The sequence below is a fragment of the Sus scrofa genome, chromosome 6 (genome assembly GCF_054392235.1).
Source record: "Sus scrofa isolate SSC_HxYL_T2T_F1_AM1 chromosome 6, Sscrofa_HxYL_maternal_Yorkshire_Landrace_v2.0, whole genome shotgun sequence".
Taxonomy (NCBI): domain Eukaryota; kingdom Metazoa; phylum Chordata; class Mammalia; order Artiodactyla; family Suidae; genus Sus; species Sus scrofa.
This window is the reverse complement of record NC_139388.1, coordinates 87,422,904-87,450,835: the sequence shown is the minus strand read 5'-3', so window position 1 is coordinate 87,450,835 and position 27,932 is coordinate 87,422,904. Positions and strand designations below refer to the sequence as shown.

The following is a 27,932-nucleotide window of genomic DNA, read 5'->3' as shown; positions in this document are numbered from 1 at the left end:
TTGAGATTTAAACTCTTAAAAAAAAAAAACAAACAAACAAACAAAAAAAAACCCTTCTTGGCACAAGAACTGAGGAATTGTCAAGTTTCTTTGAAATCGTCAAACACAAGATGACGAAGAGTGGAAAGCACAGTTAAATGAAATTTTAAAAAACAAAACAAAACCTAGAACTGCAGCTTTTTATTAGCTGTCATTGCAGTCTCTCGAAGGCAAACCCCGGCCAGCTCCCCTTCCCGTGGTGCTCGCCTCGAGCCAAGTCCAGAACACTGTGGTGCTTTCTATGAAAGGAAACAGAAGGTGCGGCCCTGGTGGGAGGGAACAGCCCAGCTACCCACCAGTTTTACAGCAGGATCCGTAGTGAGCTCGATACATAGAGAAGAGAGATGATGGTGAAGGGGGCTATTGTTTAAAATCGTCAAGTTTCCTCTTGAAATGTCTTTTCCCAAGGCACTGTGAACAAGACTGCTGCGAGCCATTTTCTGGGACTAAACACACCGATGGGAAAACACACACTTCAGACACAACCCTTGTTATATTCTCACAGCTCGTCTCATCACCTGAGGCTCTGCCCTCAGCTGAAATGACACCCCTTGAATCTGTTTGGTCCTTGGAGGGGTAATCAATTTTTGTTTCCTGCAATATCAATAATCATCTTCTTTAATGCAGCTGTAAGATCAAAGCTGTGTTAGATTATTTAACCTTTTCACACTAAAAACTAAAAGTTTTCATTATCATCCCATGTGAATCCAATGTACAGGTTTTGCTTGCTGATTTAAGAATAAAACAAAACAGAACAAAAATAAAGGGTTGAGAAGCAAAAACTCTGCTTTTTTTTTTCTTCAAGAGGAAACTGTAAGAATACATAAAAGGCAAAATTGGCTACTGGAAATCCAAGAATGGTTTTAATGTATTGGCCGAAAAAAATAAACTGCAAAGTTCTGTGAGGTCTTCTAAAAATTTACAAGAAAAACTGATGGGCAGTTCTAATCGGACTTGGATGTTATCTTTCCCCCCTTTTAAAAAACGACAACATATACAGTCCCACAAAATACAATATAAACTTTTTTTATCTTGACTGCCAGAGACGCTCCTTTGAGATGCCTTCTGAAAACCCAATGGTTGGACAAAACACACTGCTGGCCTTCATTTCTTCAGGGGCTGGTAAACAGAGGCATTGGGATCAAGTCCAGAGGGGCTGGTCTCCACAAATTTGGAAGAGTAGTGGGGGGAAACAGGGCTCAGGGGGCTGGTGGCAGCACTGTACGTTATGCTGGGCATGACGGCCATGACTTCGGCTATCTTCTGTTTGAGGTCCTTGATTTCCTGGTCCTTCTGAAGAATTTGTCCTGGAAGATCAAAGACCATCCATTTAGTGAGAAGGGAAGGCTCCCCCCACACAATGCCCTCCTGGGCCAATCAATCCCACAATCCCAAATGGATTTGGCTCCAGCTTTTTTTTTTTTTTTTTTGGTCTTTTTAGGGCTGCACCCTTGGCATATGGAAGTTCCCAGACTAGGGGTAGAACTGGAGCTGTAACTGCCAGCCACAGCCATAGCCACAGCAACACCAGATCTGAACCGTGTCTGCAACCTACACCACAGCTCACAGCAATGTGGGATCCTTAAACCAATGAGTGAGGCCAGGGATGGAACCTGTGTCTTCATGGATATTAGTCAGCTTCGTTTTCTCTGAGACATGACAAGAACTTCTTGGTTTTGGCTTTGATGGTTTGTAAGAGGAGACACATTTTTCCAGGAATGAGCCAAATAGCAAATATTTTAAGCACTATGAACTATAAACTGTCTTTGTTGTGCTCTGCTGTTTTCTAAATCATAGAAAAATGTAAAACCATTCTTAGCCCATAGGTGGTACAAGAACAGGTGGCAGATCCGGCCTGTGGGCCATGGTATACAGGTGAACAGGGATTCTGTTCATGCAGGTGTGATAAAGCAAAGAGCTCCATCTCCAGGCACCATGCTTTGAGCTCGGCAGCCACCAGGGCAGCCTAAGCAGGTGCTGCTTTTGAACTATGGCTCCATCTCTTGAGCTAGAATATTTTTCTAGTAGGAAGGACTATCTCTGAGTGTCAGACCAAGGAATGCAACCAACTCCTGCCTGCCTCAGGGCTGCCTTCCTTTCTGTGCTTCTCCCACTCTCTGTGCCATGAACTCATGAGATTTGTTTCTACTTCCTCACAAAGCTTTCCCTGATCGATTGACTGATCGATCAAGCGATCTTCCTTCCTTCCTTTCTTTGCTGCCTCACAGCATATGGAAGATCCCAAGCTAGGGGTCGATTTAGAGCTCTAACTGCTAGCCTATGTCACAGCCATAGCAACACTGGATCCCCGACCCACTGAGCGAGGCCAGGGATCGACCCCACACCCTCATGGATACTAGTTGGATTCATTTCCACTGCACCACAACGGGAACTCCCTGATCTTTCCATCTAGATCAGATGCTACCCCAGCCTGCAACTCCTCGATCCTCAACTAAGCTTTCCTTTGCGTCAGTTTATTCTTTGTAATAATGATAATAATCACAGCAGCTAACACATATGTGCCCGGCACTGTTCTAAGTGTTTGTACAGACTAACTCATTTATTTATCACAACAACCTATAAGGTGGGAATTATTAACATCATCCATTTTATAGATGAGGAAAATGAGGCACAGAGAAATTGAGTCACAGAGCCAGGAGTCAAAACTACACAATTTGGAGTTCCTGCTATGGCACAACGGGATCAGTGGTGTCTCTGCAGCACCAGGACACAGGTTCGATCTTGGCCCAGCACAGTGGCTTAAAGGATCTGGCACTGCTGCAGCTGCAGTGTAGGTGTAGCTCAGATCTAATCCCTGGCCGGGGAACTCCATATGCTATGGGGCAGCCCCAAAAGAAAAACAACAACTACACAGTCTGGCGGCAGGGTTTACATTCTTCTTCTTTTTTTGCCTTTTTTCAGGGCTGCACCTGCGGCATATGGAAGTTCTCAGGCTAGGGGTCGAATTGAAGCTGCAGCTGCCAGCCTATGCCACAGCCACATCAATACAAGATTTGAGCCATATCTGCGACCCACACCACAGCTCTTGGCAACACCAGGTCCTTAACCCACTGAGCAAGGTCAGGGATTGAACCCGCATCCTCATGGATACTAGCTGGGGTTGTTACTACTGAGCCATATTGGGAACCCCGAATTTGCATTCTTCTGTCCCCTGGGACTATTCATTTAGGTGCTGATGTGTCCTCCATATCTCCACTGGACCATGAGCTCCCTGGGGCACAGACTGTGTCTCCTTTTTCCCTTTGCTATGGCCCTAGCGCCCAGCCAAGTAGAAAGCTGAGGCCCTGAAAGTCATGTAACTCGCCCAAAGTCGCTCAGTTATTAAGAGGTAGAGGGGGATTTAAGCCCAGAAACACTTTGTTCCAAAGCCCTCATTTCCATCACACTTTGACACCCCCTTGTCTACTAGGGGAAGAACACTCAGGAGTAGCCTTCAGAAATGTAAGTACTGAAGAAAGAAAGGGGTTGTATTTGAGTTGCACTCACTTTGAGTCCTACAGAAGATGGTAACATACTTGAAACGTAAGAGCGTGTGGCAGCATATTTTAAAAAATGATACAGTAGAGATGAAAGTTTTGGAGCCAGGATGAATCAAATGACATAAAAAGTAGGAAGGAGAAAACCAACAAGGGGTTTGATTTAAATTACAAAGTTGGGTTCTTATCAGAATATTCCAAGCATGAGCGTGACAGTGGCGGGAAGTAGGGGGAAGGCGGCAGTAAAGAGCAGTAGAAGGGAGCTGCTCCCTTGGCTTCCTTCATGTCCCCTGGGCTTCAGGTAAGCAGCAAGTATCCTCCCTCCCTTTGAAGAAATTTGCCTCAGATGAATAAAATACCGAACGACATCTGATCTATGAGCCACTGTATCTTTTCTTCCACGCAGATTTAAGTTTGACTGCTTTAATCAGTAACGTGCAAACACTCCCAGAGCTTTGGAAAAGACATTTCTCTTTGCTTCTTCACCGTTTTACAAGAATTTCCTGGGCCAGCAATGAAGCATACACAATCTGTGCTGGGAAGTTGAGCTCCCCTCAGCTACTCTGAGGCCAGATGCTGCTTCACTCTGGGAGGCAACCTCTTCCACATGTGCAAGTCCAAGTAAACCGGGATGAGCAGAGAGAGGGTACCCACTGCTCAGGGAGGTGAGCCAGGCAGGCAAAAAAAACAGTGCAAGGTCACAAGTTTGGATTTAACGCAGGATTCCCAGGACTCCTCTTTTTAAATGCCTTTCCTTGAGTCCACCGATTAGTAAGCCTGATTCTCAACCCTCATCTTCTTGCTCTGCCACCCCAGGGGTTTGGACCCCCTCTCTGGGGTTTAGGCCCCAAATTCCCACTGACTGATGAAGATCTTTCAGCCCAGTGTCTGGGAGACAACTCCAGATCAAAACATCCCAAACCAAACTCATTCTTTCTTCTCATTCCTTTCATCTGTTCTGCTCTCCTTCTGTGGTCCCAGCAGCCCTGCCAGCACACAGTACCCGCTTCCTCCCGAAACTCCAGGGACACGTCCTCCAGCACGGCTTCACCCACGGGCCTCTTCATCTGCTACTCTCTTCTTCCACAGTCTGAGGTCACTGGACTGCTCACCCGGACACTCTCAGCTCCTTCTTTCCTTCACTGACACCGTTTCCTCAGGTAACGACGTGCTCTGCCATCTCTGCTCTCAGAATTCATCCTTCAAAGTCCACTCGACGGCCCCTCCCTTCCAAGCCATCTGCCTCTTATCTAGCGGCAGCAGGCCTTGCTGTATGGCTTTCCCCAGGGCAGTACTTCTCATAGGGTCCACGCTGACCTCATGTAAATACTAAGATATTATCTGTTTTCTTCATGCTCATTCCTTCACAAGTGCAAGTGGAGTCTTCCAGAAGCAATATGGCAAGTGAAATTACAACAGACTGAATGTAGAAATGGAGCCAGAAATAAGAGAGATTTGCTATATATGTAAAACAATACTTTTCTCACTAAATTTTTGTTTTGAGAAATAGCTATTTTTCATAAAAGTGTTATTTACATTTTTTTCTTTCTTTTTTTTTTTTTTTGTCTTTTTGCTATTTCTTGGGCCACTCCCACGGCATATGGAGGTTCCCAGGCTAGGGGTCTAATTGGAGCTGTAGCCACCGGCCTACGCCAGAGCCACAGCAACTCAGGATCCGAGTCACGTCTGCAACCTACACCGCAGCTCATGGCAACGCCGGGTCGTTAACTCACTGAGCAAGGGCAGGGACTGAACCCGCAATCTCATGGTTCCTAGTCGGCTTCGTTAACCACTGCGCCACGACGGGAACTCCCTGTTACTTACATTAACAAGTAATATGTTTATTATGTTATCTTTGAATGAATTAATAAATGTTTTAGGTTTTAATTTCTAATAGGTAAATACTGCTAGGTATAATCCACTTGAAAAACACCTCCTTGGGGTTCTCAATAATTTTAAGAGTGCAAAGGGGTCCGGGTCCCTAAGCCCAAAAATTTGAACACTACCACCTCAGTGGACCCCCAACTAGACCATGTCTTATTCATCTTTGTCTCCCCTTTGCCTTCTAGTATAAAGATTTACAAAGAGTAAGTGTGAATACTAAGTGTGAAATAGTTTCCTTCTACTAAGTCAACTGCTTAAAATTTTTTTCAGTAATCTATTGGTGGCTTATCAATTTCTTGAACAAAATCTCAATTTCTTTTCATCACGTCATGTCAGGCCTCTGTTCAGAAACCTCCCAAAGCATTCCACAGCACTCAGAATCAAGTCCAACATTCCTTCCATGGGTTGCAAAGTTTGGCAGAAGGTGGCTCCTGCTGACAACTCTCCCCATCACCGAGGCCGAAGCCCCACAGGCCACCACGCATGCTCTCTCCGACTGGTGCTTCCCCCTAAGAGACTCACATGGCTCTCACTCTCACTTCCCCTCAGTCTCGGTCAAATGCTACCTATCAAAGAATCTTCCATGTCCTCCATGTCAAACCAGCAGCCCTACATACTTACACACACACACACACACACACACACACACACACACACTGCCTCATCACTGCTTTGTTTCTTCACTGCACCCATCACATATTACATATTTGCTTATTACTGTCTGTCTCCTCATAGTGCCTGGCACACAGCAGATCTCAGTAATATCTGCTGAGTGAATGGCCTGCTCTCCAGACTCTCCTCCCACCACTCCCTCATCTGCAACCTTCACTCCAGCCAAGCAGAGCCAGCTGCCCCTCTGCACACATCAGGCCCTCCTAGCTTCCCTGGCCTTACCTGAGGTGTTTCTTCTGTTTAGATGCCTCTCTACCCCTCACCCCCAGGACTTCTTCACTGGGTTAACCGTCTTCTCCTCATTCAAGACCCAGCTCAAACATCAGCTCCCCAGAGAAGTGGCCCTCTCTGACCACCCCCAGACTGGCTTAGTCTCTGCCTCTTTATGTTCCTATAGCCCCCAGACATCCTGTTACATCAGCAACTTTTGGTGACTGCAGTTCTCTATTTATTTCTTCAACAACACTCTGAGCTCCTTGAGCACAGAGACTCATCCCCTTCTCTGTGTGCCCTGCATTTGATATGGTCTCATCTCAAAATATGTCTGCAGAATGAATTAATGTAATGATTCCCAGTGTCCATGGTAGGCACTTATCAAGGCACTTGAAGAGAAAACCGAAACTTTGGTTTGAGCTCTAAAGGGGCTCTGCGCTCCGGGCACTGGGCATTCTCACCCACGCCGCCTGACCTGGGCCCACTGCTCTCCTACCTTGGGCAATCTCCAGCTGTCGCTTTGCGTCCCCCAGTGCAGAGAACAGGTCCAGCTTGATTCGTGTCTCTGCGCTCAGGCTGTTCTCCAGGTGCTGTGTTTTATCCTGCATGGCTGAGAGGGCTGACATTAACACCTCGGTGTCCTTCTCATTTTCCTTATACTTCCGAAGCTCCTATCGACAGCATCAAAGGAGCAATGTTACAAAAACAGTTTTGGCATGGATGCCTACAAATTAGCCTGAAATCACAAATAAAATCCCACTATTATTGACCTGATCCCGAGAACACAGAATCTTGGTGTTTCATGAGTTTAGCCCTCACCGCTTAGAGGGAGTGCAAATGTATTTACACAGTAATGTGCACATACAAAAGCTCTTGACTGTGCAGGCTGTTTCTAGATAACAGTAGAATCTGTCTCCAAATAAAAGACTTTCTTACAATCCTAATTCAGAACCACAAAGAACTTTTTCCTGGTTGCCAATTGCAAATGTTGCCATAATGCTGTAGTCAAATTTGCCAAAACTTTACTCTCAACCTGCACTAAAAATTGCAAAAGTGTTAAGTATTTTGACAGGGCACACTGGTAAAACAAGCCCACTTAAAACATCAGCTAAGAAGTTTCCTCATGGCGCAGCAAGTTAAGGATCCAGCATTGCCACACCTGTGGCACAGATTTGACCCTGGCCTGGGACTTCCACGTGCTGTGAGTGTAGCCAAAAAAAAAAAAAAAAAAAAATCAGCTATTATAGCCAAACTTATTATAGTGAATTAAAAAATATATAAAAGTTCAAAGAAGAAAATAAAAATCACCCAAAATTTCAATGCTGCAAAAACTGATTTATTTTCTTTTAGTTTTTTTTTTAAAGCATACGTGTATCTTTTAGCATAAAGGAAATCACACAGTACGTACTATTTTTCTAAAAAACTTATGTATCTCAACAGTTCTTTGCATATGCAATTTGTATTGGTTATATAATCCTGCACATATATAATTATATGTGTAATATAATTTATTAAGCAAATCTCACATTGTTAATCTCACACTATTTTCAGTATTTTCTGCATTTATATACCACTATGATGAACATCTTTGTATATCAACCACTGGTGATATTTTTAAATATTTACCTTAGGCTGGAGTCTGAGGGAAATATTTTTAAAAACACATGACCTTTTCTAGAAAGTTACACTTCCATCAGCAACACAAGAGGACTAGGCCACTGCATCCTCACCCAGGTTGATATTACCATTTAAAAATTCCTTGCTAATTGCACAGAAGGTAAATGATATCTAATTTTAATCTGTCTTTGGTGATCGATGAGGATATATTTCTACGTTAAGTCATTTATATTTCTTCTGTGAATTATTCATATTCTTTGCCTATTTTTCTGTAAATCTGAGCTTTTCTTAGCACTCTTTATTAGCTATTTACATATTGAGAACATTAATTACTTATTTATAATATTTATTGCAATATCGACCCCCAATTTATTTATTTATTTATTTTTTACTTATATGATTTAAAACAGAATTTTTTTTTCCTGTTTTTTCCTGCATTCAACTCTTCATCTAGAATATCATTTTGTGTGGTATGAGATGAACATCTAGTTTTATTTTATTTTTTCTTATTATCTAGCTATTACCAAGCCTTTTACTAACCCTTGCTGTTTTGTCCATTTCTGATGCCACCTTCACTGCACACTTGAGGCTTTATCTCTGGGCCATCTATTCTACTCCACTGACCTGCCATTGATTTCTTATGGATTCCATATGATTCCAATTGTTGTAACTTTACAACATATGACATCAGTTTTAAATGTCCCTTTGAAGAGCCAACAAAAGGACATACAGCCTCTAAAACTGGCAGCTTTCCTCACCACACACTGCCCAGAGTGGCCATCTAAAAGGCTCAGAGCCATCCAGAATGATCAATTCCCTGGTGACAGACAGAGGCTCAGGGCTAAGAAGGGGCATATAAGTTCCAAAGGACACTAATCTGACCTATAACCTGAAAAACTGCAATAAATCTACAGTAAGTCAAATTCTGGTATAAAACGTCAAGGACCAGCAACATTTCTGGCTTGTCTTAGAATCTAGCAAAATTAAATATGACTTGAGTGAGACAAGATGAGAGCTTTTTTCATGCAGAGATTTTCAGCAATGAGATTTGGAGGCAGCATCTCCACACTGAAGCACCGAGTGCAAACCTAAGATGGAAGAGGAATTCAAGTGCGATGAAGTCTGCTATTCTCCCTTTACCTGGACTTTCAGTTCTAGTTCTCTGATCTGGTCTTCTTTCACCTTCATGTCCATCGTGAGCTTTTTGCCCTCTGCTTCTAATTCTCTGATCCGATTCCGTAAGGTTTCGGTGCACTCTCCCCTTTTGAAAAAGAAGAGAAGGGAAAAGGGGATTTAAAAGATTACAGGTTTACTTATATTGTAGGATTGATGTTTTTCTTATACTCTCACAGAGTCAGTCACCTTTTAGCTTGTGGCACAGCCTGCTCATTTTGTTCTTTGATCATCCTTTTTTTTCTTTTTTTCCTTTTTATGGCTGCACCTGTAGCATATGGAAGTTCCCGGGCTAGGGGCTGAACTGGAGCTGCAGCTGTAGGCCTACACCACTGCCACAGCAATACCAGGTCCAAGTCGCATCTTCAACCTATGACACAGCTTGCAGCAACACTGGATCCTTAACCCACTGAGCAAGGCCAGGGATCGAACTCACATCCTCACAGAGACTATGCTGGGTTTTTAACCCACTGAGCCACAATGGGAACTCCCCAGTTTTTTGATAATTTTAAAAGTGATCTAAAATAATTATTAAGAAGATGTGGTACAGGAGTTCCTGTCGTGGCACAGTGGTTAACAAATCTGATTAGGAACCATGAGGTTGCAGGTTCTATCCCTGCCCTTGACCAGTGGGTTAAGGATCCGGTGTTACTGTGAGCTGTGGTGTAAGTCGCAGATGCGGCTCGGATCCCGAATTGCTGTGGCTCTGGTGTAGGCTGGTGGCTACAGCTCCGATTAGACCCCTAGCCTGGGAACCTCCATATGCCGCAGAAGCGGCCCTAGGAAAAGCAAAAAAAAAAAAAAAAAAAAAAAAAAAGGTGATCTAAAATAATTATTGAGAAGATGTGGTACAAGAGTTCCTGTTGTGGCTCAGTGGTTAATGAATCTGACTAGGAACCATGAGGTTGTGGGTTTGATCCCTGGCCTTGCTCAGTGGGTTAAGGATCTGGCATTGCCATGAGCTGTGGTGTAGGTCACAGATGTGGCTTGGATCCTGCGTTGCTGTGGCTGTGGCGTAGGCCAGCAGCAACAGCTCTGATTAGACCCCTACCCTGGGAACCTCCATGTGCCGCAGGAGCGCCTCTAGATAAGGCAAAAAGACAAAAAAAGAAAGAAAGAAAGAAAGAAAGAAAGAAAGAGAGAAAGAAAGAAAGAAAGAGATGTGGTACACATACACAATGGAATACTACTCAGCCATAACAAAGAACAAAATAATGCCATTTGCAGCAACATGGATAGAACTAGAGACTTTCATACTAAGAAAAGTCAGAAAGAGAAAGACAAATACCATATGATATCACTTATATCTAGAATCTAATCTATGGCCTATAAATGAACCTCTCTACAGAAAAGAAATTCATGAACATGGAGGACAGACTTGTTGCCAAGCGGGAGGGGAGGGAGTGGGAGGGACTTCGAGTCAGGAGTTAGTAGATGCAAACTATTGCATCTGGAATGGATTAGCAATGAGATTCAGCTGTATAGCATAGGGAACTATATTTGATCACTTGTGATGGAACATGATGGAGGCTAATGTGAAAAAAAGAATGTATATGGATATATGGCTGGATCACTCTGCTGTGCAGCAGAAATTGACAGAACACTGTAAATCAACTATAATAAAATTTTTTTAAAAAATAAAATAATTATTAATTGGGTATCTAATATGAGCCAGGCACCAAGTCAGCTACTTTATCCACACTACTTTCTTTACTGGGGTAGGGTTTATTATCCCATTTTCCAGAGAAGACTGAAGCTACTTAGATATAATACTAGTCCAAGGTCACCTAATTTGTAGGTCACAGAACTGGGTGAAGAACTAGGGTTTTTCTGGCTTGCCAATTCAGCAAGCTTCCCACTCGGCCATATGACCTGAGACAAGGCACAGGAGCTAAGCAAGACAGAACCACATGTTTGCTGTCTCCAGCAGGGGGCAGTGAGCTAAAAACACTTTCACTTTTGAGGGGCTATGCATTAGGAACGTCCCCTTTCTTTAGTCCTGAGGTTGTGACAAGGCTGCAGTAAACAGAAAAAGGGAGCAGCATTAGGTTGCTTCTCAGGGCTATAATAAGGACACACTGAAAAAGATGATGGCAATGGCCAGTGCAAAGCAGATTAACTGTTTAGGTTTCAGAAACGGTCTATCGGAGAAAGAACCAAAAAGGAAGGTCCAGGGAGAGACTTAAGCTTTGAGATTTACTTAAGAATAAAAACAATTGTCTACATAAACAAATGTCTACATAAACAATGACAAACTAGGACCATCCAAGGATAAGAGCAAAGGAAATAAGCCTGACTAAAAGCAAAGAGATTTAGGGTAAAGACTGAAACCAATTTACTGACTCTCAGGCATAAGAGACACTAAACAATATGGTTAAGGAACTTTCATATCCTCCTCAGGGATTTTTTTTCAAAAAGAGTATGATCACTGTTCAGGAAAATCTCCTGCAAGTCTAAGTACTCCAGAAATGCTTATGAATCTTTAAATGAATGAACAAACAGCTCCCCCTCACACATACACCCATTCTAGGCAGGTTACTAAAGGGCCTTATGAATCTGTATAGATGCCGATGGGCCAAGTGAGCTCAGCCATCTGCAGTACAGGATCTGCTGGGGGAAGCAGGATCACACAGGAGAGAGAGTTCTCTCTCTTGCTGATGTTTCCTCAAAGATGAAATGATGGTTTACCAACTATTATACAAATGCCAGAACCCCAAAAAAGGCTATTGACATGCCAAATACAAAAAAGCAAAAAGCAGAATTACATCACATAAACATACAAATTAGGATAGAAACTTAAAATGATCCATAAATCCACAGCTGACCCTCATCATTTAGATGAACTTCACTAATCAATAAAACAAGGAAAAAAGAAAATGTGATAAAAGTAGAAGTTAGATGAGAGAGATGGAGGGAGGAAGGGAGGGAAGAAAAAAAAGAGGCTCAACTTTTTTCCCATTTTTTCCAGCTTATGTGACAGTTTGCTAGTATCCAAAAAAGACATGAGCAGTCAGTACACAGTGCCTGGGGAACCAAAATTTTACCTTTCTTCCATTTTAAGATTAAAAACTCAAGAAACACACACTTAAAAAGAGTAGAGAGTAATGATAGTTCTATAAAGAGAACAAAAGTTCAGACTAGTTCTCTCAAAGCATTCAGTAATATAAGTCTTACGGAAAGTGACCAGAAATCCTTTTTCGAGCAGCACTTTGCCTCCTGGGTGTGGAAGGCACGGTGAGTCCTTTACCCCACTTTATAGAGGAGGTCACTGATGGATGACCTTGTCATGAGAACACAAGATTGCACAGATGGGAGTTTAAAGCAGCTAATAAAATGGTACTTAAAAGCAATCCATTCACACATGATTGTGTACTTCCAGTCCTGCCCAAGGCATCAAATTCCCATGTCTGTCTCTGTCCAAGGAAAGCCAAACTTGGATCAAGCACTTAGGGGACAGGACATACCTAGATGCAGCAGCAAATGCAACAGCCCGGGCAGCAGTAGCTTCTTCTAACTTCTTCCTTTTTTTCTCCTCCATTAGCTGCTTTTCTACAAAACTTCGAGCTTCTTGTTCAGCTTTTAGCTTTTTCTCCAACTGGCTGATATTCTGCTTGTCTTTTTGCTTCATTTGCACAGCATTATGCAACCTATATGGAAATGGTTGTCATACAAAGTTTTACAATTAGAAACATCCACTACGAACCCTGGAGAAACATGGCTCCTCTTTATCATTTTAAGGTCAACATAAAGTGGAGATATGAACAGTAAATCATAAGTGTCAGCTCGCAGAGTGCCCAGGGAAAATACATTATTATTTAGCAATTCCTAAATACCATCAACAAGCTGCCTTACATGATACAGAATCAGACCAAGCCTCTTCTCTACTAACATGAGTGATCTATAGAAGGTAATCCAGAAAATAGATAAAATAAGTTTCTTTTCTTTTTTTTTTTTTTTTGTTTTTTTGTTTTTTTGTCTTTTTGCCTTTTCTAGGGCGGCTCCCGTGGCATATGTAGATTCCCAGGCTAGGGGTCTAATGGGTTGCGCCAGAGCCACAGCAACGCAGGATCCGAGCCGTGTCTGCAACCTACACCACAGCTCACGGCAACGCCGGATCCTTAACCCACTGAGCAAGGCCAGGGATCGAACCCACAACCTCATGGTTTCTAATCAGATTCATTAACCACTGCACCACGATGGGAACTCCTAAAATAAGTTTCTATCAGAGGAAAAGATAACTGTAGAACTAATTCTAGTGGCCCAATGCACCCTGAAAGAGCTTCAGTCTGAGACCAAGGAACAACTGATAGAACCAGCCCCAGTGAAACTGAAGAGTGGGAGGGAAGGTCTTTCTTTGCCTGAATAAAATATGCTGCAGCCTAAAGCTGCCTTTCTTTTCCAGCTGTGAGATGTTTTCTCTGAGTATCCCAAAATAGATCCTGTAGTTGTCGACTCCCAGGATGCTTCATTTCAGATAGAAATTTAAGCCACATTCCCTTCCTGCTACTATCACTCCCAGCTTCATATATAAGGTGAGTTTCTCTCAATAGATCAGCATAAGGGGAGATGTTCTCTATGTAACAATGCTAGAGCCGACACACACATGCGTGGGTCCGAAGCAACGGAAAGGTTATTTGCCTATAATGCTCTAGCTTTGAGCCATAGTTCTTGAAAATGCTGAAGGAGTGCTCTTTCACGGGCAAGTGCAGAAAGTTCAGAGCTTAGAACAGTAATCACTACCCCCAGACACATAATGCTTAAAGATTAAAAAAAAAAAGACCCACACTGAGTCAAGAAGTAATTCCAGAATGAGCATAAAATAATTCACACAGAAGCGCTGGTTTTTTGTCTGCCTCTTCAAATAAAGTCAAAGTTCAGTGTCATTTTTTAGTTCCAGAAAACAAAGTAAATAGAGTTTAATCCTCTAGAAACTTTCACGCAAAAAAGCAAGAGTTTCAAATTGAGGCAGAAATACTTCTTGTCAATTTTACTCATTACAAAAAAAGTTCAATAGCTATTTTAAACTAAGAAAAGTCATTAAATGAGAGAAGACAAAATAGTAATATTAACAAACTGTTTTGTTACAATGAAATAAGATTTTACAGATTTTATAACATGTTGAATATCTGGTCCTAAATAAAATAAACATTTTATTAAAAACCCCCCTGCTAGGTCTCTTTGTCATCAACAATCTTGTGCTCCAATCCCAGGAAACAAGAGCGACGTGAGGCTGCGTGGCTCATGGCCAAAGGCCCAGAGGTACACGTACTTGTTCTGCAGCAGCTCATTCTCCTGCCGGAGCTGGCCCATTTCTGAGCGGATCCCTCGTTCGGTGCTGGAGAGGGAGCTGATCTGACTGCGGAGCTCCTGTTCCACTTGCCTGCTGGCCTGCAGGTCAGCCTTTAATTTTTTAATGTCTTGTTCCAGCCTAGGAGAAGGAGAAACGCAGCATCTTCATCACTGAGAGGGCACTCACAGGGCTCTGTGGGAGACCCTGGCTGAAGTCCCGGACTGCTGGGCGGATGCGGAGCACCCCTCTGGTAGCTCCTGACATCACCGCAACTCCTGTCTGCAACTAGCCTTTGACTGAGGGCTTCCACCTGGGTCCCCACCTCTTCCCACCAGATGGTAACTTTTGGTTCGCCCCCAAATATTTATGGACATTGACAGGTGAAGATGGTGCTTGTGAATATATCTGATCTGCTCAGAAAGGAGCAGGGGCAGGTAGGGGGAGAGTGGCTGAAGGGTAAAATCCTCCCTATTAATGAATTTCCCATGTCCCTCAGCAAGAGAGATATGTTAATAACAACCAGCAAAACCCACCTGCTCTAAGATGTTCTGATAAATCAGAATCTGCTGTCCAAGATTCCCTCCCAACCATGGGTCTGGAAGAAATTGCTAAAATCGCTAGCATCCTTGCTAAATGATGTTCACACATGTGGTGATTATGACAGAAGAGCCCATTAGACTCAACAATAATGAAAAAAGGAATAAATTAGATGATCTACAAACTATAAGAAAACTCCATCTGTGAAATGAAGCTTATTTTCTCCTTTCAATTGCTTACTCCTGTTCCATCTATTTTCTTTAATACAGTAATAGTTTCTTTTTTGGCTGTGCCCACAGCATGTAGAAGTTCCCAGGTCAGGGGTCGGACCCACGCCACAGCAGCAACCAGAGCCACTGCAACGACAATGCCAGATCCTCAACCCACTGTGCCACAAGAGAACTCCCAGGAATAGTTTCATTTTAAGCAATATGTATTGAGGAACTACTAAACGAACATGTAGGACTGAAAAGGGTCAACAGAAAGTATAAAGTCAAGCCCCTTTCTTCATGAGAGAACTTTACAATTTCACTAGGGGCCAATAAACAGGCACTTAAAATGGTTAAACAATAACACGGGAAGGCCATGGTTAAATACATGTTACAAAGAATAACTAATATTTAATGAGAACTTATGTTCCAGGCCTTGTTCTGTAGGCTTTAGTGGTATGAACTCAATGTGTACAACTATGGGCTAAATTGAATAACCCTGGCAATTATCAGTCCCATTTTTAGAGATGAAGAAATCTAGATTCAGGAAAGTTTCCAGCCCAAGGTCATGAAGGCAGCCTAGCTCGAGTGCACTCTCTTCTCCAGCAGGCCAAACTGTGGCTCCCTCATCTCCCTCCCTGGGGAGAAGAGCCACATGAGTTCTGAGGAGAGAAGATAGGAACTGAGTTGGGCCTCAAAGCTGGGCAGGCTATGGAGAAGCAGAAGGGGAGGAGAACGCTTTCCACACAAGGGGAAACATGTCCCAAAGCTCAAAAACAAGAGAGCCACAGATATCTGGGGGCAGAGTAGTCCGTCTGGCCTCTGGGGAAGGCTTGTACTCTGGGAACAGAATGCGAAGGGATAGAAGAAATCTGGCAGATGGGACTGCAGAGAATGGAACTGACGGTCAGGCCAAGGAAGACTGCCAAATGACACTCAGAAGACACTATTTCCTACAAATACGTGGGTTGGCAAAAGTCAGCCAGCTCTGATGAGACGCTTGTGCCTTTCATTAATCCACCATCCCAAGAGAAGAAAAACTTCTGGAGGGCAATGGTGATTTCTCCTTTGAACTGCCAACTCCACAGACTGGATCTTTATAGATGTTTTATGAAGCACAATATCCCCAGGGCCCTTTACAGTGATCAACACTTACTAAATACGTATCTGTGTGTCCTTAGAAAACCAAAGAGCAGCTCTATTTACCTGTCTACCTTTAGCCAACTGAAACAAAATCTCAAAATCCAAAAGCCACAAAATTTGATGGTTATCTCCCAGGCACAGTGGCCACTCCCCTGTCCAGTGTCTGGGAGCACAGACTAGAGACCCCGTGTTCCAGAAGTGCTGCTGGGTCTCTTGACACAGCTTGCTCCCCAGGGAAATCGACATCACGCCACGCTTTCCCTATTGCCAGGGTTATTCCAGCTGAATGTACTCCCGGAACTGCTCTAACGATTACCGACTGGCATTTATACCACCCCATGCCATCCCTCAGTCACCCAAAGTAACCCAAGGGATGTTTGCCAAAACAGGTCAATGCTGTCAGATTATCCCCATTTAGAAATCTGACTGAAGACGTGTTAGGTAATTTATCTTCCTAGAGAAGTCAATTTCGCAGTCTAAGGACTGCATTTTTAGTAGAAAGGTTGAGTTTTAAGAAGAGAATAGGGACCCAGCATGGTTTAGAAATGGGGTTTAGGATCAGGATCCTAGACTCAACTCTGATGCCAACTCTGTGACGCTGGGCAAGGCCTGTACATGTCACAAGGTAACCTTTGTAATGTTCCCCACAAACGATCTCTAAGGTTCCTCCCAACTGGTCTAGGATTTCTAGGCCTGACACACTTAGCACTGGCCGCTGATCTGCTCCTTCAGATGAGCAACCTAAGCTGTATCATGTGCAGAGGCCCAGGAATCAGGTTCCACAGAACCAGCCTCTGGGGCAAAGTATGTGCTGCAGTTGGGTATGAAAGAAAAGTTAAATCTACAAAAGCTAGATGTCAATAATTTTTAAGTTACTGATTTTTGGAATTTTTAATCTATAGAAGCCAAATTTTCCTACTATGAACTAAGAATAACAATATTCTAAATGAAACTTCAGAGTTCCTTGAAACATGTAAAAAACCGAAGAGTGCAGTCATGACAGCAAAATGTGTAAAATATCTACAATATAACTTCTGGAGACCACAGGACACTGAACAATATCTTTTGTGTATAGAACTATGAAAATTTTTTCTAAGACATATAGCAGCACAACACAAGCAAAATAAAGTGACATGGTTACAAGGCTATGTTCCATCCTAAGTGTAGGATTGTACATTTAAGATCTGTATGCTTCTGCGGATGTGTGTAATACTTCAAAAAAAAAAAGCTTATTTTCAAAGATTAAAAAATTTCACAAGGCAGAGAACTAAAATACTTCAGGATGTTATAAGTGCTGCCATTGGTTCTGTAAAATTCTGAATTCCCTAACAGTTAACCAGCGTTCCCCAATTTAACAAACACTGATCCAACACCAACTATAATGGAAAAAATAAAAGTCATTAAAAAATAATTTTTAAAATGTAAAAAAGGAGTTCCCGTTGTGGCGCAGAGGTTAACGAACCCGACTAGGAACCATGAGGTTTCGGGTTCGATCCCTGCCCCTGCTCAGTGGGTTAACGATCCGGCGTTGCTGTGAGCTGTGGTGTAGGTCGCAGATGCGGCTCGGATCCCGCGTTGCTCCGATTAGACCCCTAGCCTGGGAATCTCCATACACCACGAGAGTGGCCCAAAGAAATAGCAAAAAGACAAAAAAAAAAAAAAAAAAAAAAGTAAAAGTAAAAAAAATAAATAACATTAGATTAGAAGAGTAAAGAAATATAATACAATTAGGTGAACAACCGTCAGACTGTTATGCAATTCAACAATAAATATACATGAACACACACACACACACACACACACACACACGAGAAACACTGATTCACGGGAAACTGCGTAACGACACATAGGGTAACAATGTGAATGGTAAACCCAAATATTTTTAAAATTTATGAGGGGAAATTTTTCATTGTCTCTTTACAGAAAGCATTAATTTAATGCTGAACGTTCACTATATTTTAAATCTTTACTGAGGTAGGTGGTAAAATGATCTATAATCCTTTATTGGGTTTATGTTTTTATTGCAAAAGTGATACCCAGTAAAAGTAAAAAACTGCATACAACAGAAGAGTGTAAAGAATTAAAATGTAAATAACTCAAATCCTTTCATCCAGACAGAACCACTATTTGTATCTGGTTTACTCCATTTCTGTTTGTCATCTTTTCTTAACATGTAAATATTTTTACTATTGCTGAGAGAACCACATGTGTAGTCTACATATCTTAAGCACCTTTACAAACCATTAGAAACTTTTCGCAATTGCTGCATACTCCTTGTACAGACGTACTGTGAAGTCCTATTTTCTAAGATATATCTCAATTTCTGCATACGCTTGATAAAAAGACGTATGCATGAGTTTTTAAAGAATTATGTGGATTAATAAATTTAACTGAATGGAGCCAGTCAAGTGCCAAGGGCATTTATCAAACAGATAACTACTACTTGTCTTAATGGTATACTTAACCCTTTGATGCTGAAGGTCAATACTCACTAGGTAAAATGCAGATATATAATTTATTGGTGTGAAACACCAAGAAGTACTGATTAAATGGTGTTAAGAGGTTAATACAAAATCTTCAAATCTATTCATGGGATTTTATTAAAATGTCAATAGCTGCAACCTAAATTAGAGGCAAGTGGTCAGGAAAAAAGTGAGGCAGAAATAATGTTCATAACCCTTAAAACTAATTTCAATAAATAAGAATCAAAAGAAAGGAGGAAAAAAATTCATCCACAAACACAAATCTGTTTATCAAGGCTAAATCCTACTCTCCTCCTTACATAGTAAAAGATTGGGGGGAGTTCCTGTTGTAGCTCAGTGGTAACGAACCCGACTACTACCCAGGAGGATGAGAGTTCAATCCCCGGCCTCACTCAGCGGGTTAAGGATTGGGCGTTGTGGTGAGCTGTGGTGTAGGTCTCAGACTTGGCTCAGATCCCATGTTGCTATGGCTGTGGCGTAGGCCGACAGCTATAGCTCCAATTCGACCCCTAGCCTGGGAACTTCCATATGCCACAGGCATGGCCCTAAAAAGACAATAAAGAAAGAAAGATTAGATGATAAAGGAGCACTTTCCTCCGGCAGAGCCACAAACTCATCCACAAAAGAGAAACAATGGGTCAGAAAGATCTCAGCCAAAGTTTGGTAAGGCTTAGGCAGGATATAAATGCATTCCCTCTTGCCTAACTCCTGCGGTACTGGTCTTCACCCTTATCAAGGCTGCTCAATAGTGCTGCCACTTGGGATACTGACGGGCCCACAGCAAGACTGGGGTCTATGTGTCCCTCAAAAATATACATTTGCTGAGTTCCTGTCATGGCTCAGCGGAAACAAATCCGACTAGGAACCATGAGGTTGCAGGTTCAATCCCTGGCCTCACTCAATGGGTTAAGGATCCAGTGTTGCCATGAGCTGTGGTGTAGGTTGCAGATTCGGCTCAGATCTGGCGTTGCTGTGGCTGTGGTGTAGGCTGGCAGCTACTGCTCCAATTCAGTGCCTAGCCTGGGAACCTTCATGTGCTGCGGGTATGGCCCTAAAAAGACAAACACACACACACACACACACACACACACACACACACACACACACACACATCCACGTTTGTGTCTCATCAGATAAACCAGGGTTCTAATCAACTCCAGATGTTACCTATTAGGTCTAGGCACCTTGCTGAGCCACTTCACAGATAAATTTAAACTTCTAACCTTGCAAAGCCACCTCTGAACCCCAGTGGACTCCCTAACTCACAAGCAAGCAAGTGAGGTCCCTGGAGCAGCCTTTCCTCAGGCAGCATTCACCTACCTGCCTGGCTGACTTCAGAGCAAAACTGCCAAGTTGAGGAACCCTCTCACACACTCCAAACCTCAACTCAGTCTCATCTTCTCCCTCACCCTACTTGATTAAGGTTAAGCTATAATGTAAATGGTTAATAATTATTTAATTTTAAGGGAAAAGATCTGCATTTTAATAATGGGGTAATTCCTAGCTGACCAAAAGAATGAAGCTCAAAGATGAGTCTTTCAGGCAGGCTAAGCAGGAAAAATATCTTTGGGTATCTTGAAGCACACCTGGTAGTAAAGCAAAGTGTAGTATTCAAGTGTCAGCTTTTAGTTGAAAGAGGTATTGTTTTCAAGTATCTGAAAAGGTAGGGAGATACTTAGGTCTAAATGTTTGTAATCCTTATCTTTGTGAATTACTTGAATTACAGCCACAGTACTATGACTTCACTGAAAGTTTAAAAGTCTCCAATGTGTACAGCCAGGACCTCCATATTTTCATAAAGCCTGAGGCTTTATGAGGCCTGAGAACACAGAACTTTAAGGCTTTGGGGCAGTAAATTTCCCCAGGAAGCAAGTCCTGCAAAAAAGAGGGAGGCCTTTTCTCAGCCAGGACTTCCCCTAGGGATGACTAGGTTCCGTCCCTGCCAAACTCTGTGAATCACACTCCCTACCCACTCTAGAAAACGACCTACATGTATTTCTGTGGGTTGCCAGCATGACCCCTTGAGGCCACCAGGAAGATAAGGAGCCTTGGCTCAGCTGGTTATCTCTGAACTCTAAAAAGCTGTGAGAAAGATGCTGCAGGCCCTGCAAGGCAACACAGGACTCACAATGCCACCTGCTTGGTAAGAAAAGAGGCTTCAGAAGGCCATCTCCAAATATACAGCCAAGTGACTGAAAGATGAGTTTTTCTCACAAACACATCATACCAGCCAAAACAATCTACTCTTTCCTTCCAGATGTCTTCTGCCTTTAATCATACCATATCTCCCAGAGGAATGGCTTCCAATTTTCAAATCTCACTCATACAGCCCCCCAGTCAAAAAACAAAAACAAAAAACAAACTAAACAAACTCTCCAGCATGAGGTGCTGATAGCTAAGAGCCCAAAGTCCCCTGTTCTGAAATCTGAAAGCCCTCACCATTGGTGTTTCTCCTTTGGCACTGTATCATTGCTTTGTGCTGTGTTTTAATTTGTTTTGGTTTTTAATCTTTTCCTGTGTATGTGTCTTATTTCTAAAAAGCCTACAAGTTCTTTGAAGCCAGGGACTGAGAGTGCTCTAAAGTTAGAAACTGGAAGTATATTTCTAAAGTTTCTTCCAATCCTTCCAGGACCATGTCTCTAACCCTCACTCTGTGTCCATCTCCTCCGTGCTTAGAATAGAACAAGGTCAGTGTTATGATACATGAGGCTCTGGGAACAATCTATCTCCAGCCAGATTTTTAGTTTAAACAGTGGCTGAAGGAGACAGGGGTAAATGGGTGTTTGCTTATCAAGAAAGCAGGTGCACATGAAAAGAATGAATGAAGAGCAACTGCTTCATCTTGGTAAGTACCTAATTCCATTAGGAGATCCCCTGGTGTACACTAATCAACAAGACAAGGCTTGTTTAGGGATCACACAGCTGTCTATGCAGAAAGCTGAGCTCATATATCAAACCTCTGTCCCCTGAAGAAACATCAACCCCTTCCCTTCCCCCCCTTTCCAGGTCATTCACACTCATGAGATGGGCAGCATGGGTCATTCACATAAAAACATGAATGTCTCTTTGAGCTAAGTCCCAAAGGAGGTAAAGGTGTGAGCCCTGCATTGTTGGCAGGAAGAGTGTTTTAGGATCACTCTCTTCACAGACCTGGGGCTCTACTGGGCAAACACTGAGGCTACAGCAGGGACAGGAGTGGGCAGACTTCAGGAAGGACTTCTTGTAGAGGAATGTGGGAATCTGAGTTTGTATACCTTCAGACCTGCTCCCATTCATCCCTGGAGAGTCATGGAACTATCAGGTTGGAAGAGCCTTCGAGAGTGGAGGTAAGTGGGGAGAGGAGGGAGGAATCTGAGGTGGGGTCCTCTCCTGCATCTGGTGTGAGGTGGAAGTGACAATGATGTGGTCAGCAAAGCTTAGAGTTGCTGGACCTGGAGGAAAGTCACTATATAGCAAGATCGAAAATTAAGGAATTTCTCTAACCCCATGGAGAGAGTAAACAATAATTTGGAGAAAAGTAAAGTATGAGAAAAAGAATGTAAAATCTCATCAATAATCTTTTCATTGGTTACATGCTGAAGTTACAATATTTTTCTTTTTGCTTTTTAGAGCTGCACCTGTGGCATGGGGAAGTTTCCTTGCTAGGGGTGGAACTGGAGCTGCAGCTGCCAGCCTAGGCCACAGTCACAGCAATGTGGGATCTGAACTACGTCTGCGACCTACACCACAGCTCACAGCAACACTGGATCCTTAACCTACTGAGCAAGGCAAGGAATCAAACCCACATCCTCATGGATACTAGTCGAGTTTGTTACCACTGAGTCACAATAGGAACTCCTGAAATTACAACATTTGAATGTTTTTAAATAAAATATCAAAAATTTTAAAAAAGAACATGAATGTCTCTCATCTTAAGTGAGGCCCACACTGACTTGGTGAAGCTTTCAGAGTATCCTATAATCCACGACTTTGGAAAAGGCGAAATGAAGCTGCCTCAGGTCTCACTGTGGTTACTACAATTGTTTACTTACCAGGCACAAGTAATCAAAAATTAGCAACGGCCTGATGACCTGATTGCTAGACAAAACTATATTACAAAGTACCTTATGTTCCTAATCTGTCAAACACAGTCATTTTCATTAGGGAACACAGAGAGACAGAAAAGGAAATCTAGAGGATTTCACACAACTGGTCATTCAGGGAAAAGGGAAACTGACTTCTTAAAGCCCTTTAAGCCCTTCAAGAATAAAGCTATGGGTGCCACGAACTAGCATTTTTTTTTTTTTTTTTTTTGTCTTTTGTCTTTTTTTTTGTTGTTGCTATTTCTTGGGCCGCTCCTGCGGCATATGGAGGTTCCCAGGCTAGGGGTTGAATCGGAGCTGTAGCCACCAGCCTACGCCAGAGCCACAGCAACGCTGGATCCGAGCCGCGTCTGCAACCTACACCACAGCTCACGGCAACGCCGGATCGTTAACCCACTGAGCAAGGGCAGGGACCGAACCCGCAACCTCATGGTTCCTAGTCGGATTCGTTAACCACTGCGCCACGACGGGAACTCCGAACTAGCATTTTTAATAAGGTCCTTAAAGGATGGTCAGACCTGAGAGTTTATATCAAAGTCTTTAAAATGTTCATAACTGTTGATATAGCATCCCACTCCCAGACTGGAAATATACACTGGAAATGCATACAAAGACTTGAGTAAAAGTGTGTTTGTTGCAGCATTATTTACAATAAGAAAAAAACCCAGAAATACTTAAATATTCAATAGAAGATGGGCTAAATAAATTGCACATCCATGTGTATGACATGAACCAATGAAAAATCATTGATGAAGAATATTCAATGACTTGGGAAAATGCTCAAGATAAAGTCAGAGAAAAAGACAACTATAAATCATTATCATAGCACGAGCTTCACAAAAGTGAAAAGATTATGTATGTAAGAAAAAAAGACTGAGAGATAGAGTAAGATGGTGGCTATCCTTTATTTTCAAAGTTGGAAGTAATCAACATCCATAACTTATTTTAAACAGTTTAATTATCATTTTATGATTGGGAGAAAAGTTGTTTTAAAAGAGGAAGCTGTCAATTTGCTTTCCATGGCTTTTCAACACTCATGGTTACTCTTAGATTTACCCATGTCACTCACAGGCTGGTTTCAGAACAATCTGAAAGCCTTAGGGAAAACCCAACTCTTTCACTTTATAAACTTTTTAGGTCACTCCAGAAAAGGGGAACTTAACTTTCTGAAGTAGAAAACGTCTCAGTTCCTAAATCTACATCAACTACTTCCCATTCATCAGATCTTATCAAAGCAGTAGTTTGTCTCAATCTAGATTCTGGAGCTGTAGTTTATCCTCCTATCCTTGGCTCCTTTTGGAGAGAGGAAAGCAGGCATCTCTCTGACATCATCCTTGGTGGGACACACACATTTACAGAGAATGGTGCTGGGGGGTCCAGATTCTAAGTCAGCTGGTCGGTGAAGTCTGTTAGTAACCAGTGTCCATGTGCCCAGTTTGGGTATATGTTACGCTCCAACAACACAGCAGAAAAGTATGTTGGTGTGGAAGACCTCACAAGCCTCTGGCACAGGAGGTTTCTGCAACACATGGTTTGAGTAAACACCAGGGACCCAAACCACCCTTCTCTCTCTCTCTTTTTTTTTTTTAGCTGCGCCTGTGGCATGCAGAAGTTCCCAGGCCAGGCCAGGGATCAAACTCACATCACAGCAGCAACTCGAGCCACTACAGTGATGACACCAGATCCTTAACCCACTGTGCACCAAGGAACTCTCAAACCACCCTTATTATTTCAAGGCTGTCCCCTCTCCTTTTAAGTGGTCTGAAAGCCTCATGGTCAGGTGTGAGGACACAACAAAAAAAGGGACCATCTTTGGCTCTAGAGTGGCGCTGTCAATAGGTGCATGTTTTCCAGGAGCACAAGGAACTGAAGGAGAGGAGAAGGCAAAACGGTCCCATTAGTACATGGCAGGTTAGTTCATGGGATTTACCAGACAGCACCTAACTAAAGCCCTTCCTACAAGAGTCCAGTTGTGATTGGTGGGGCCGGTAGAGAATGGAACCAAATACAGGACTAACAGGAAGGGGCAGTTAAAGAGATTACAAATCTGGTCTATAAACATATTTTGACCATCCCCCACATGATGTAAAAATGTGTTGTTTAACTATGAGACCTCACATAAAGACATATATTTTTGAAATCTTTCTAAATATCTGAAGATTTAGCAACACTGGGCCTGCAAACCCCTACCCCAGCAACAACTGGCTGTCCTGTTTAGAAGGGTATGTGCTTCCAGACTCCAGGTGCCAGGTGCAGTCTTGAATACAGATGATGCCCACCCTGGCCTCTCCACTCATGCCTGTGCTCTGTTTTGCTCCTTAGGTGTCTGAGTCTGCAACACCCTCACCAGAGGCCAGGGGGAGAGTAAGGACAATGGTCCTTTCTAGTTCATTACAGTGTTTCTGTTTCAAATCTATCCTAACACTTTACCGAGAAAGGTGACATGTAACTCATAAGACAGGAGAGTTGTCATTCTTCCCATAAAAAAGAAACCAAAACTTGTTTTAATTCTGAGAGTCCCAGCTAGTAAAAAAAAAAAAAAAAGGTCTAAGAGATCCCCAAGAGGTCTACACAGACCTAAGTATACCCACACTGGCTGTCAGAGTATTCAAATAGCCAGTTTCTAAATGATACCATGAGTAACATTTAAAGAACACAGTTCCTTTTCCTTGGAGTACCTTCCCTTTAGGGAATCCACCCTTAATCCCCTTACCTGGAAATGTCAGTTCATTATATGCCAGTAGGGGTACTGACTCAGAATTTAACACAAAGGTTTCTAGTAGTTCCTTATGAATTCTAGGGAGGAAACTTTCTAATTGTCTAATCAGAAATCCCTGTTGTTAGAATAAACTCTCAGTATTCAATATAAAAATGCTTCTAATGTGGACTCCCTCCACCAAATAACTTATGTGTTATTTTATAATTTATCTATACAACATAAATAATTATCTTCTTCGATCATCTGGATATAAAGACATTAAGTAAACTGCTGGCTTAAATTCATTAATGCCTAGCTTCTAAAGTGCTGTACAGTTTTCAAGCCATAAAATAGCCCTGCTGAGTATAAAATTATTGTGCTTCTATTACCACATTTATATCTCAGAATAGTATAGTTTTAAATCCCTGTAACGGTTAAAGTAAATTCAAACTATATTATGAATTAATATAATAAACAAAGCTAACCCAGTAAAACCTAAAGGCACCTTAAATATTATGAGCATGGCAGAAAATTAAAATAAATCAGGTCTGACAATGTGTATCTGCTCAGAAACAATGCTGGGGTAATATAAATCAAAAACATGTTTCTACAGAGACACTAAACTTACTAAATAGAAATATGGCTCCACTACTTACTTTTTCCACTTAATAATTATTTCCAAATAATTCTGTAGCAGTTATATCCAACATATTTAATCTAATCAAGTTAAACCTTTAAGTATCCAGCTATATTTTACCTCAGCTATAAATGACACTGTTACAAGTAAATTATCAAATGCACCTGTAGAAGCAGAAGGGCTTACTGTGGCAGCTGTCACTCACTGGAGAAAGTGTCAGGCAAGTCACTGTGCAATACAGGTGGTCAGCACAGGTGACAGGGAGTGCACACAGGGAAAGCAACAAGGATAAAGCCCCAAAGCCCTGATCACTGTCTCGCAGGTCAAATTTTCGTCCTCAAACTATTCCTGACACACAGCAAAATGTATTCAAATACAAAAGAAAACAAATACACCATTTTCTCTCTAGCACCAGAGATGATATATAAACAGTCAACACATTTTCTAACCAGGGGTACTTCCTTAGAGGGAAGTTGGAACAGAATCATGGGATCTGAGCTCTCTCTCCGGTTACCGCAAATATGAAGAGAACAGCCAGGACTAAGGGGGAGAGAGAAGGCAAGACCCACCAGCAAAGATGACTAAGACATGGCAAACTGAGATTTCCTCCAAGTTCTTGGCTGGCATGTGGCTTGTGCCGAGATTCCTTGGCCCTGAAACACAACCAACCCACTGCCAGAGCAAATGGTTTTTTTTTTTTTTTTTTTTTGGTCTTTTTGTCTTTTTGTTGTTGTTGTTGTTGTTGCTATTTCTTGGGCCGCTCCCGCAGCATATGGAGGTTCCCAGGCTAGGGGTCCAATCGGAGCTGTAGCCACCAGCCTACGCCAGAGCCACAGCAACTCGGGATCCGAGCCACGTCTGCAACCTACACCACAGCTCACGGCAACGCCGGATCGTTAACCCACTGAGCAGGGGCAGGGACCGAACCCGCAACCTCATGGTTCCTAGTCGGATTCGTTAACCACTGCGCCACGACGGGAACTCCTAAATGGCTTTTTTGACAGCAATCCCTTGGAGTTTTCTCCCCTTGCTCTTGTAACCTTCAGAAAATCTTGAACTGGGAGTTTCCGTTGTGGCTCAGTGGTTAATGAATCCCACCAGAAACCACAAGGTTGCGGTTCGATCCCTGGCCTTGCTCAGTGGGTTAAGGATCCGGCCTTGCTGTGAGCTGTGGTGTAGGTTGCAGATGCAGCTCGGATCCCACGTTGCTGTGGCTGTGGTGTAGGCCGGCGGCTGAACCTCCAATTCGACCCCTAGCCTGGGAACCTCCATATGCTGCAGGAGCGGCCCAAGAAACAGCAAAAAGACAAAAACAAAAAAAAAGAAATTCTTGAACCTCCTGCACAATCCTGGGAAAAAGTTCTGACAGTTCTAAATTTTGAAACTTCCTGGGAAATACCAAGGAAAGGGGCTTGGAGTAGAGTCTTTTTTGTTGTTGCTTATTTTATTTAATGGCCACGCCAATGGCATATGGAAGTTCCTGGGCCAGGGATTGAATCCAAGCCACAGTTGTGACCTCCGCTGCTAAAGCAACACTGGATCCTTTAACCCACTGCACCAGGCCGGGGATCAAACCTGCGCCTCCGCAGCAACACAAGCCATTGCAAGTCTATTTTTTAGAAATAAAATCAGTAACAACTTACTCAAGAACAACATATAGTTTGACACTGGATGGCAGGTCCGTGGCCTGGTCTAATGTAATATTTAGGTTTCCCAACTTCAAAAGCCTTTGAGCTGCACTGACTGAAATTACTAAAG

General features: G+C 42.6%; 1 protein-coding gene and 1 long non-coding RNA gene across 2 annotated transcripts in view; both read right to left on the bottom strand.

Moving 5' to 3' along the window:
• Window positions 1-841: 841 nt before the first annotated feature.
• Window positions 842-27,932, bottom strand: part of MACO1 (macoilin 1) — a gene marked incomplete at its 3' end in the record, with an annotated part of 61,925 nt that continues 34,834 nt past the window's right edge. The window contains 5 exon segments of the mRNA NM_001038646.1: window positions 842-1,346; window positions 6,802-6,976; window positions 9,063-9,183; window positions 12,560-12,742; window positions 14,365-14,523. Coding sequence (NP_001033735.1) covers window positions 1,144-1,346; window positions 6,802-6,976; window positions 9,063-9,183; window positions 12,560-12,742; window positions 14,365-14,523 — 841 coding nt within the window.
• Window positions 21,248-27,677, bottom strand: LOC146402612 (uncharacterized). The gene is made up of 3 exons (XR_014807320.1): window positions 27,520-27,677; window positions 23,321-26,925; window positions 21,248-23,024 (listed from the first exon to the last, which is right to left on the bottom strand). It is a non-coding gene; the product is annotated as an uncharacterized LOC146402612 (long non-coding RNA).